This window comes from Falco naumanni, chromosome 13 (genome assembly GCF_017639655.2).
Source record: "Falco naumanni isolate bFalNau1 chromosome 13, bFalNau1.pat, whole genome shotgun sequence".
Classification (NCBI taxonomy): Eukaryota; Metazoa; Chordata; class Aves; order Falconiformes; family Falconidae; genus Falco; species Falco naumanni.
The window spans coordinates 6,083,471-6,095,690 of NC_054066.1; the positions used below are offsets into that span (position 1 = coordinate 6,083,471).

The 12,220-nt window shown below is 41.6% G+C and overlaps 1 protein-coding gene across 2 annotated transcripts in view; it reads right to left on the minus strand.

Annotated features, from left to right (window-relative positions):
• Window positions 1–759: 759 nt before the first annotated feature.
• Window positions 760–12,220, minus strand: part of LOC121097133 (glypican-5-like) — a 381,813-nt gene continuing 370,352 nt past the window's right edge. For both annotated transcript variants that reach the window (XM_040613900.1, XM_040613899.1), the window contains one exon: window positions 760–2,217. In XM_040613900.1, coding sequence (XP_040469834.1) covers window positions 2,015–2,217 — 203 coding nt within the window. In that variant the 3' untranslated portion in view covers window positions 760–2,014. The remainder of the gene's footprint in view (window positions 2,218–12,220) is intronic.

The window sequence follows — 12,220 nt, forward strand, 5'->3', positions numbered from 1 at the left end:
TTTTAATTATGGTTCAGAGGACTGGTGGTGCAGTCACAAACCCTGGAAAACAGGACAGCTATTATAGAACTTTTGGGAACACTGATTTTCACTGTTATGGTTGGAAAGCACTACTTAGGGATATTACTATCCTTACCATTTAGAAAAATCATAACTCAAATATAAAATATTTCATGTTAGTGATTTTCCATTTTATCTCCTTGTTTCAACATTACAATTGAATTCTCTTCTAGAAATCGTAGTGGCTGACACTTTAGAGACACTGCCTTTGCAGCTGGGTGTGTCGATGGTTCTGATTACACCTTTATGTCTGTAAATATGATCTAAAAGCCCAAATTAAAAACAAAACTCAAGCCCCACCTTTGCAAACATAATTAGACATGTTCACTAATACTATCTAAAAACGTACAAGTTTTGTACATACTTCTTATATGCTTGTTCTGTGTCATTGCCACAATAATAATGGCACATGGCACCTTCTTCGTGTCAGGCTTTTATAACAAAAGTTGCCAATAAAATGCCTGAAGTTGATTAGTAGGGTTCTTCTTTTGAGTTATGACAGTGGCTGTGTAACTCTAAATATCAAAGAGATGTTTTACAAAAAAAAAAAAAAAAAGGCAAGTGTTTTACATTAAATCTTATAAATCTGTACATAATAATAGTCTACAACACAAAAATGGCCATTAAACTGTTGTAATAGTATGAAATGTAGTAAATATAACTTCTAATGTTTTATATATTTATCATATTAATAACTGTATTCATCCAGTTGTATTTGTAGATATATATTCAATGGTACTGTAAACATTTTTTGGAAAGCACACATTAACTCTTAACCCATTAAACGTTATTGTAGTACTTTTTCATTCAAAAAGTTCAAATGCATCAATGTATCATTGATTAAAAAAAAAAAAAAAAGCCTTGTAATATAACACACAGTTTGACATTTTCTAGGGGTAGTAATCAAGATAAGGTGTAACACAGAATGTTCTAGATTTCAGATTGTTTTACATTTACACCTACCATGATACAAAATTTTAAACATTACATGTAATTAAATAATACACAGTTTATGAAACAGAGTTGATTTCAGAGATCCACAATGCACAAAACCTAGTTAGTGTCTAATGGGAATCCCCAACGATTTTTCTCTGGGACTTTTATGGAAAATTTAGGTTGGTTTTCTCTGTAACATCACATAGGCAAAGAAAGTTTGAACTGAGTTATCTTTTTTTTCTCTGTACAGAGCTGCATTCAGCTGGATAAAATATTATGTTTATTTATGTTTCTTGTTGCTGGACATTCATTCAATAAGCCTTGAGCATATGCTTAAGCATCTGGTAACGGCGTTTTGTGGGGCAGGGAAACTCACTATCTGTATCCCTCAGTAAACAACGCGGTTCTAATTTTTTCCATAGTTAAGGCAACTATACTGGTACATTAGACACACCATATGCTTTTATGTTGCTTCCTACAATCTAAACAGAAAGAGTGAAAAGTTTCAAACATGCTTTGATCTTGATCACTTAGGAATTTCATCAAGCTGGTAGAATGTACTCCACTTTAGGATGGTTTACAACTGTAGATATAGCTTGTTAGCTGTTCACTAGAAAAATAAAGTATGTATTGGCTTGAATTTGAAGACTGATCATTCATATAATTTACCAAAAAAATTAAGCAAAACCAGCCAGTAAGATTCCAGCAAATGAAATTGGGAAAAAAAATAACACACATACACAATTTCTGCGTTTTCAATTATTCCTACCCCATAACTTAAGCTACTCAGACCTTTGTCATCATTCCCTCTGTCTTGGGTGGGCTTTGTCAAAGGCTGTCTTCAGACATTGTAAGTGATGACGCTTGGTATCTGCCAACTCCAGCATATCATTTAATATTTATTCTAACATATCACATAAACTAGAGAGCCATTTACATTTGTTTTCTGTTGGGTAAGGCTGTAGGTACAAATGACAGTGAACAGAAACACTTGCACAGTGGCTGCAAGGCAACACAGCTACAGTGGGCAATGCCACAGGACTGCTAGTGCTGTTAAAATCACAAGTGAGGAGCTCAGGGTGGGACTGCTCCCACTTCCAGTTACACTGTGTTTAGAGGATGACTTGACAGTGCTTGTGGTGGTTGCGGCGTCGATCTTTTTCATAGTCGGTTTTGGTTCGTTTCTGTTTTCTGGATGGGTTTTCTTGTCCTTGAGTATATCTGAAAATATGACAGTAAATGTAAGATTAATCACACATCTTCTAAATAATAGCTTTAAATTCTGTCTGTTGTGGACACGTGCTGTACGCTAGCCTGAATAACTGACCTATGTATGGAGGGAGAGTGATGGGGCACTTGTATTAATGTTTTGGTTGGACCCAGCGTGACCACTGGGTCCTCAGCACCCGCTGTTTTGCTCAGCAAGTCTGTTCTGACCAGCCTGCTCTACCTGTCTGCTTGTAGACACAGCTTGAGCAGAACAGTAGGTACTCAGCACTGCGGTGGCTGGTCTCAGAACCTGGTTTTCTCTCAGGAAAAGTGCTTTCAGTTTCACCTGGCATGGGAACTGGCTTGTGCTTTAAAACACGATGTTAGGATTGAGTGGTTTCGTAACATGCCCCAGTGAGACACCCATCAAGTTGCCGAGTGGCTGCAGGAGACGAGAGAGCATGTTGACTTAATGTAACAGCCAACTTCCCAGCTTCTTCCTGCTTTGCCACTACCTTTAAAGCAACGCATGGCCCTCGATACAGTAAGACAACCTGGCAAGAAGGATTGCTGACATGAGGCAATACATAGTTGTCTCATATGCCTTGTTCATCGACGCGGGCAAAATACGGCTACAAAGAGAATGCGTCATGTTTTGTTTCATTGTTTTTCGCAGCAAGTAGAAGGATATTTTTTTTCTTTCTGAAGTATGGAACAATATCACTGGGGCTTTTTTCTCCCTCCAGATGCATTTTAGGGCAATTCTACGCATCTTTTATATAAAGGACTAGATTCATAAGAAAGTAGTAGAACTCCTATATTGAAAGGGGGGAAAAAAAAAGAAGGGATTTTTTGAAATGAGAAAATGACTGATAAGGGTCTGCGGTTATCCTGAGGTTCACAAGCTATTTACAAGTATTACTGAGATCATATTGCCCTTGAACCCTCTCGCTGGCATTGTGGGAAAAAAAATATCACTATTTCATCTGATGATGGGATGATGATTTTACAGTCAATCTGTAAAATCATATCTGAGTGCCTGGCAAAAACCAAATTCCTGCCTGGAAGAATTTATAAATTAGCAATAATTGTTCAGGTCCAAGCTTAAAGGATTTGTGATACTAATGAATGCAGTGCACATACACAAGAAAGCAAAAGGCATAGATTTGTAATGCAGATTAAACAACAGTCCAATCTTAAAATAAAAACTCTGAATCACAGAAGCAAGTTGCTGGCAGAATCTGGAAAGATGGAAAGTATTCCAGAAATGTAAATGCAATCTGAGATCATTGTCTGCATGTCAGTAGTTCTGAACAACCATCAATAAACTCACTTGGTAATAAAAATGAGATATCGTATTGGGAAAGCACACATTGTTCTTTTGCCAGTATAAACTGTAAAAGAAATGCAATTAATTCCTCCATTTTATCATAATATCAACATTCATCCCAGGGGAACCTGTGATTCCTAGACCTGACTGGAGGGTGGCTGCAGAGAAGGGACACGGGCTGGCAAGGTGTACAGTGGGAAAAGGTTAGTCTGACACTGTGCTCAAAATTCATTATGGCAAAATGCAGACATAGCTCCTCCTCAATTCCAACTCGCAATGGAGCTAACAGAAAGGAGGGGGAGAAAAAGCATTCTCTAACTGTTTAGAAAATATCAGTATTCTGAGGACACTTAAAGAAAAACCTTCAGACTGTCATTAAAGTAAATTAAGAATAAATCATGGAAATAGGTGTGTTCTGACACTGCCTAGACTCCTTTCCATCACTGTCGTTCTCCTTTTCGACTGCGGTAAAGGCACTGTTTCTCTGCTGCCTCTTATATCATCCCAGCCTGCTGACTTCAGCTCTCTGGGGCCAGCTGATTAAATTAAGACCTCACTCAGGTAAATCTATTCGTCTCTTTCAGTTGGCCATGTCCAGCATTGTAACTTGATTGGCGTCTATAAATCGGGCAGACTAAAATGTATTAATTCGTTTATTTTCTTAATATTGACTTAACCAAAAATCTAAGGTAAGATTTAATGTTATCAGGGAGGCTGTTGGTTTTTAAAAGCTTTCCTCTCAGTGACTGCTTAATGCACTACATAACAAGCGTTAAATAATACATTAGAAAATTCTGCCTTTATCCTTTCCGTGGAAAGGACTACATTCTGAATTCCCTGTCTTGATGGCAGAGTATCTTCTGATGCTATTCATGGCCAATTCTAATTTGGGATTTCATTGTGCAAAACTGGCATTTTATTTAAAATGCTCTGTTTTCTCTCTTTGTAAAAATAAATAAAAATAGTCTCAGTCCTAATTCAGTTCAAGATTTTTTTCAATCCTATGTTTTTAAGGCACAGTTTCAGCAGCGTAAAGATTTCATGTTTTATTCCAGTTTCCTCAGAGTTCCTGTTGCTTACTCACTCCAAGGTTTTGGCTGAGAGACTCAGAGTTAAATGAATTTTTCCTCTTAAATCTTTTTCTCAGACTCAGAGATGGGTATGCTCAGTCTACTACTGACATTCAAAATGCAAAGAAATAGTGAGCATGCTAAAAAAAAAAGTGTCAGCGCGAAGACTAGCACAGAAATGAAACTCCAGTCTCAGCAGAGCAAACCCCAGATGTTCAACACCCATGAATCAACCCCCCAGAGTAAAACTTCATAAAACCAACCAACCAAACCCCACAACTTTGGTTTGTTCTAGTATTTACTGGCTGCGTTTTAAAGGCTTCATGGTTCCCAGTTAAAAGCTTTCTCCGTCACTAGAAACTTTCTTCCCATCATCAGTCCCTCTCTCCTTTCCAGAAACGGAGTGGTTAAAATCTTTGAAGGCTTCGGCTCACCTCAGGCTAACACATGTGATGGCGTTTTGGACACTGGCATTTGAATATTGTTCTGCACTGTTTGTTTATTGCTGCATCGTGACGTGATACAGCCACTGCAGTAGCTACTGTGCTGTTCCCTTGCCCAGGCTCCCAGTGTGTGTATTCAAACCCTGCCAGAAGGGGCACCTAGTGAAGGCAGGTGACCGCCAAAGCAGCTTTCCTGACCAGCCTTTTGGGACCCTTGCTGTGGACGATGTCTGCCAGGGTCAGTGAAGATGGCTCAGAGACCCTCTGGGCCCTGCGATTACTGGTGAGCACTGGGAACAGCTCACTGAGTCCAGAGGACCGACTCCACTTCCTTAGCTGAACTTTCATCCGTGTTAACTGCTGTTAAATTCACATCTTGACAATATAAACAAAGCACATAATGAAAATTGCTTGACCTCAGTGTTTAGATCATTTAGGATTATCTTCACCTCGAAGATCTAACCGCAGATTGCTACCCAGTAATGCATGTGCCGCCCAGACGGCATGGAACTTCTCATAAATACTTATATGGATCAATACTGTTCCTCAGAGAGGCTCGCTTCGGATAAAAGGGAGAGTCAAAACTGTCACTGTCATCTAATTTAGGAACAGGAAATCTCTCCTATACTGAGGGCTGAGCATGCCTTTCAGATGTATTTCATGAGTCACACATTAAAGCACACCTTAATCTGAGCCAGTGACGATCCAGGAGCAAAATAATGCAAATATTACTTTATTAGGTTATTATCAGGTTATCTGACACAAGTTCAAGTCATATTGGCACCCCGGCTGTTAGTTGCCCCTCCCTGGGCTAACCAATTTGCAGTTTGCTACTGACAGGGGTTATCAAAGATGTAACTATTTATTGGTGTATTTGCATGCTGTTGCTCTCTAAGAGTATCAGCAGGATCTACTTAAATGTCTGTTGAGGTTTCCTATTGTCCTGTCAAGGGATGAACAAGATCATTTGCTTTCTATTTTTGTCCTCTTGACCGGACTTGAGCTCAGCCCTTTCTCTGTGATTGCAAAGGGTGGGTGTGATAGGGACTCTTTCCCTGCAAAGATGGGCCAGTGCCACTTGAACCCTCTCCATCTCCTGTCTGAATGATGCTCCGCACTGTCTCCACGGAGCTGAAGGGTAAACGCAAGGGCTCCCTAGACAGGCTGCTGCTGCTGTCGCCACAGCAAGTATCTCCGGAGCAAAGGAAAAAGGCAGGAAGGGAAGGGCGGTTGTATGGGCTGACCTCACACTGAAGGAAGCGGGATTAACTTGGGGGAAGCCTGTGTTTGACCTTTCAGATCCAACCCTCGCTGCCCTTCACCTGTCACAGCTGAGCAGAGGGCCACCGCCCGGCTCTGCTTTGTATGCCAGTGCGAACGCTACGGCACTGGCGCTCGGGCAAGCAACGTGCTTGTGCCTCAGGACCTCTGTTCCTCAGGCAGAACACCTGTGATTGACCAACAGCCATGGTGCCTGCACGCATCCAGAGGCTACGGACCATCACACCAGGCAAGTGTACGACCCCTGTGAGGGAATTCTGAATAGAAACAAACCAGAGAGACTTGCCAGGCCAGTCCTGTAAATGTTAATTATAGCGGCCCGGTTTCTAATGGAGCGAGGCACTGGCAGCAGAGTATCAGCGCAAACCAATCCACCATGCCCACAACAAAGTGGAGATTTCTGAACACGTTTCCATCAGTTTTACACCATGAGCTGCCAAGGGGAACTTTCAACCCAGGTATCTGGGGAGAGAGCTGCGAGGGAGGAAAGAAGGGGAGATTGTTTATTTCTGCCTTACCACATTAACTACATGAAGTCAGGCCTGTCCATTTCTTCCTGGATTTTCACGCAAACATTGTGCTTTGAAAAGACAGAATGTCAGCATCTACGATAGCAAATTTATGCCTTGGTCTTGAATGCCTCATCATGGCTGTAATGACACTCATAATGAAGGTCTAAAGTGAGCTGGTCAGTACCTGCATTTAGTCTCCATGTTGTAGCTCAGTTGCTTGATAAATTTCACTTTGATCACAGGCTTGGTTTTGGCTGACAGCTTCATAAGAAAATTAAAGCTAGGTGCAACTTGGTGGAACAGGCTCTTAAATTACAGTAGATGCTGCAGTGTTATTATTAGCTTTTTATCACCTCTGGTAGAAAAAGCTGAAATTACTTTTACATATTCAAAGGAAGGAGCTCTGCAATTGCAAAACAATGCTGTCACCATAAAATGTACCAACAATTTCCAAATAATCTATTATCCTGACATTAAGACCAGCACTAATTATTTCCAGTTACAGCTGCAGCAGACAAATGGAAACAAGAATGCTGTGGAAATGGGAATGGGAGAACTCCCAAAGTGTGAGAACTTGTGATGCCATTCTCCATATTCTGGACTCTGTTACTGTCTGCTATATAATACCAGCCAGTAAAGGGCAGGTGTAATATAACCCTTTCGGGATCAGGAGGAGGGAGTAATTAACAGCTCTGTAGCCTCCCCGGTACGTACTGTTCTCCCTTTTCCATTTCAGCCTGAGAATATGGTGTCCATACAAACCTTTTTCCCGTACACCTTCTAAGGGAAACTCGGCCTTAGGAGGCAAAAATCTTTTACCAGGAAAGGGAAGAACTACAGGAGTTGCAACTGAATACATCACCCTCCTAACTACTGAGTTGCGTTAGGGTTAGTCCAGCCTCTCCAGAAGACTCGTGGGACAAGATTATGAGGGTTAACTGACGTGTTCCATTTCGGTTCTGCGATCGTTCTGTTTCTGAACGTGTGACTGAACAGAAGTTGGCCTTGGGGGCATGGTCAGAAGTTGGGACTAGGATTATCTGTGTCCAGTTTTTAATTCTGCATTACACTTTGTGGGATCTTTGGGAGATTACATCTCTCTGTAGGCCATCAACAGAACTACTTTATTTCCTACACATTTTGTGCATTCTGGATGTAAATTCTTCAGGCTGAGAAAAACCATACCCACTCTCCTCAAGAAATAACATTGGCCAGAACTTTCAGGAACTACTGTTATAAAAAAGGTGCGATGAACAAAGAAAAAAAATGCAGTAAAGAAAAGTCAGGAACAACTGTGAGACAATTTGAGATGTCAGGTGCCTGGAAGCCACATTTACATGAAATGGCAACTCCTTCCCCCATTCCCAAACAATCTTTGTGTCTATATACATATACAGAGAGAACAGATTATCTCAGCTGTACTTCTCTAAGGAAACCTATCACTGTATTTGTTTGGCTTTTGATATGCAGCTGCCATAGCAAACCCTGCATGATTTTCAGGAGCCACAGTAAAATTGTATTAGTTCTGAGGGCTAAAAAGTAAACCCACAAATATAACTGCCTCAGCTCCTGCCATGGTAAATGTCAAGACAGAGCAATCCATCTTTTCCTTGGGAAGAAATAACCTAACCTAACAAACCTTGTGTGATTCAGCAGTAGAGTTCCATTAATCAGTCGGTCATTTGCAAGAAAAGGTTTTGTCATTTTGTTTATATTAATACAGGACTTATTCAAATGCAGACAAGCTGAAAGTATAAGCTTAAAACATGCCAAACATCTTTTACATTTCCTGGAAACATCTGTTTTTAGTCTAGTCCTAGGCACATGTTTGTGGTTGCATGTTTAAGCTTGTTTAGTTTGCCAGATACTTCGTACATACTGCAGCACAGCTGACATGATATCCTGAAACACAGCATGGAAGTATCTGCAAAACATGATGTTCTCCGTAAATCTGTTGAACTTCCATTGTAACTTTCATGTAATGAAAGAAACAACTATAAAGCTCTGTGACAGCCTTCTTCCATCACTGTATGGCGCAATTAATTAGTTAAGTTTAGAAATTCTGTACATGCCTCACTGGTAAAATCCAGAAGACTGAGAGCGATCCTGATACCGCATGCCTCACATGCTCAAAACTCCTATTAAACTTAATGGGAGTTTAGGGGGATGCGAGGAATGCAGGATTGACCTTTATGGTTAAAGATGAATGTGTGCTCTAGACTTCAAAGATTAGGTGCCCCTGCCAGTCTGGAGTGTGCAAGTGATCAGCACGCCAAGTGCCGAAGGCATCTGCTAAATATCACGCCACAGCTCAAAGCTGTAATTAAGAAAAATATAAACTGGCTCAAGGAAGAAAAATATTAGTAATAATTGAAAATGCTTCGGCTGTTGCTTTTGTCCTGATGATCTCATTAGTTTTGGTTACAGAAACAGTTCTCACACTGGCTGACGTGGGGCATGCTTTGTGCTCTCATTCTACCCACATCTTTCCCAGTTAAGTTTTATTGCTCAATACAAAGGTCAAATCGAAGGCTTAATTAAATTGTATATGGGGAAACTATAAACTTATTTTGGAAGGGAGTACAAAAACTTTTAAAGCCATCCCAACTCCTCTCCCCCAGACACTCCTTAATTTCTCGAGAAGAAAAAGAGCATGTGGTGTTGGCACTCTTTCCCTTAAGGGGAAACTGCACCTTTTCTTGCTTGAAAATTTGCATGTTACAAATACCCAGCCTTTTCATAAACTGCTAATTGTATTTGCAATTGACATTTGTAACGAGGATTTTAATTTAGCTCTGCAGCTCTAAACAGACAAAGCTCCATTTTGTAAAAAGACTGGATATGATACTATACTAGCAGTAATCTAAGTTTAGCTTGCAGCAAGGATTTGAACTTCATCTGCTTAACTTTAAACAGAGCTTCTACCACCAAAATAAACAGTTACCCACCTGCTTGAAGTTAGGCATATGTCTCTCAGCCCTGAGGCCTGAAACTGAGAAGCAGCATCTCTCTGTGCTGAAAAAACTCACTGGTCATATATAAGCACCATTTACAGTTTCTCCATGCCATAAAGTGAAAATCACAGAGCTTGAGAGGAAGGTCAGGTTTGAGTATGTTACAGCCTATGCACTACCAGCGCCAATCCCCAGGAAAGTTTACTCTTCCACATACCAAGTCAGTTGTCCCAGACGAGCATCTCCACACCACTGGGACTCTCAAAGCTCTCACTCAGCTGTTGTCTAGCCCTAGGGGCACAACAGTTCTCTAGATCCTTCGGTTCCCATCTCCAAAAGCCCTACAGCGTTTAGGTTTCTGCAGCTGAGTGTGCACACAAACCCCAAGGAGCTGTGTGTTCCTGGGGCAGTGTGACAGAGGTGGCCCACAGGTCGCTGCCAGACCTCACCAGCGTAGGCTTGCAGGGTCACACCAAGACTGAAGTAGGCTCTGCCGTGTTGCTACATGCCCCAACTACCTGGGTCTACCCTGAGAGCAAAGTGGCCCAAAATCCACTGGAAAGAGCTACTCAAGTTAGAAGGATGTCAGCAAAAAAGGCGAGACACTAGAAACTGCTCCGTGCCACTGAGGGCTCTTCACGCCTCCACAAGGAGATACCAGCAAGGGTGGGCAGATGGACTGCTCGCTGCGTAGGAAGCCGTCCGCTCACATTTCAGCATAAGTCGATGTCGTATCTGTAAGGAGTGGGCAGGAGAAAACAAGCCGCAAGTTCCCCTGTCACCAAAGAGCTCTGTGACTCGGGGCAGACCCCCTGGCTCACAGCTGCCCTGGCCAGGCAGGCGCCTCCAACCCCTACACTTCAAGCAGCCCGACCACATCCCGAAATGTAATAATCACAAACGAGGCATCGACGTCCAGCGTGGCAGCCACAGAAAAACAATCACAAACATCTCTAAAAGACGTCTGGAAGGTTCTTTTCACCCTGCAAACGTGCTGCTCTCATCATTCCTCACTCCTTAAAAGCCAGTCAAATTCTTCCAGCTATTCCCGTTGCTCCCCAAGAAGCTTGGGCAGACGTGACTCCTGCCACAAGATTTTGGAAGTCACCAGATCCCAAAGGCAGCAGTGAGGATTTTAAATGTTTACTGTATTTCTGTCACTTCTTGAGCACAGACAGAACCTTATACTAAAAATCTTCTGAAGAGGTTCTAATAGGATATAATCATAACTGATGTTTAATTATAGAATAAACTTTGAAATCACTTCAATCCACATGTCATCTGATTTCTTTTAATCTAGATGACAAAAAAGGATTAGTTCTAATGCCAAAGGATAGTTCTGGTCCTCAGATCAATCAGTAGGAAACATTTGTTTATTGAATCTTTCCTATATTTCATTTCAGTCAGAACAGAAATCAAACGAAACTGTGGTAAGATACTATCCTGGATTAATCATTTTAGACGTAATACCGAGAGCAGTAAAGAAAACATCACAGCATCAGGCTTGCTTCAGCTCTGGTGTGGGAAGTTTGAATTCGCCTTTTCTCCTGCCCTAGTTTGGCAACCGTTCAGCAGGCACATCTCCATTTCACATTGCTACGTTTATCCGACCAGCCAGAACCCCAGCTCTATCACCACTGACAGTTATTGACGGAGGGGATGATTAGAGCCATCACTCTACTGAATATCTGTAGCAAGAAGAACATGTTTCATGTGAAAATACCAAACGGCTTAAAAGCATTATCTTATTAGTAGCGTGCAGTGAAACTGATGAACCCTTATCACATTCAGCAGGATGACGAATACCCACATCAACACCAATGGAAAGGAGATATACAACCAGGGGTAAAAAAATAAACTTTTCTAATAAAATGTCTTACAAAATGAAGTACCATCCATTAGCATATGCATAAGACTGTGCTCAGTCAGTGTTCAGGCTGTGGAGCAAATTAAAGGAAGGAAATTCCTGCTTGGAGCTGGCAATGATCCCATTCCCCAGTTCTGTTGTGGGAGGGTGTGAACTGCTCCTTCCAGTTTTCATGGGAGACATCTACACCAAAACCACCAGGACTGAATGTGGCTAGACTGCTAACGCTGTGGTACGTAACAGACGGAGGGCTATAAATCTTCCACCTTTTCCAGGGTAACACCACTGCTAAACTTTACATTGGCCAGGGATCTCCCACTTTGGCATATGGAAAAAAAACTTCTGCCCATAGACCACACATCAGATAAAAAAACCCTTGAGGCACTAACTCCATCATGAGAATGATAAAAACATCATTTTTGAGAGTGATGAACATGGCATTGGCACTCAAAGGTCTGGAAGTTTCAATTGGCTTCTCCCTCCACTGATGTGCTCAAGCTTGTCTGCCCTGGCGAGGCCAGCGACAAAGGCAGCGTGGTTCCCAAAGCCCTTCTCCAG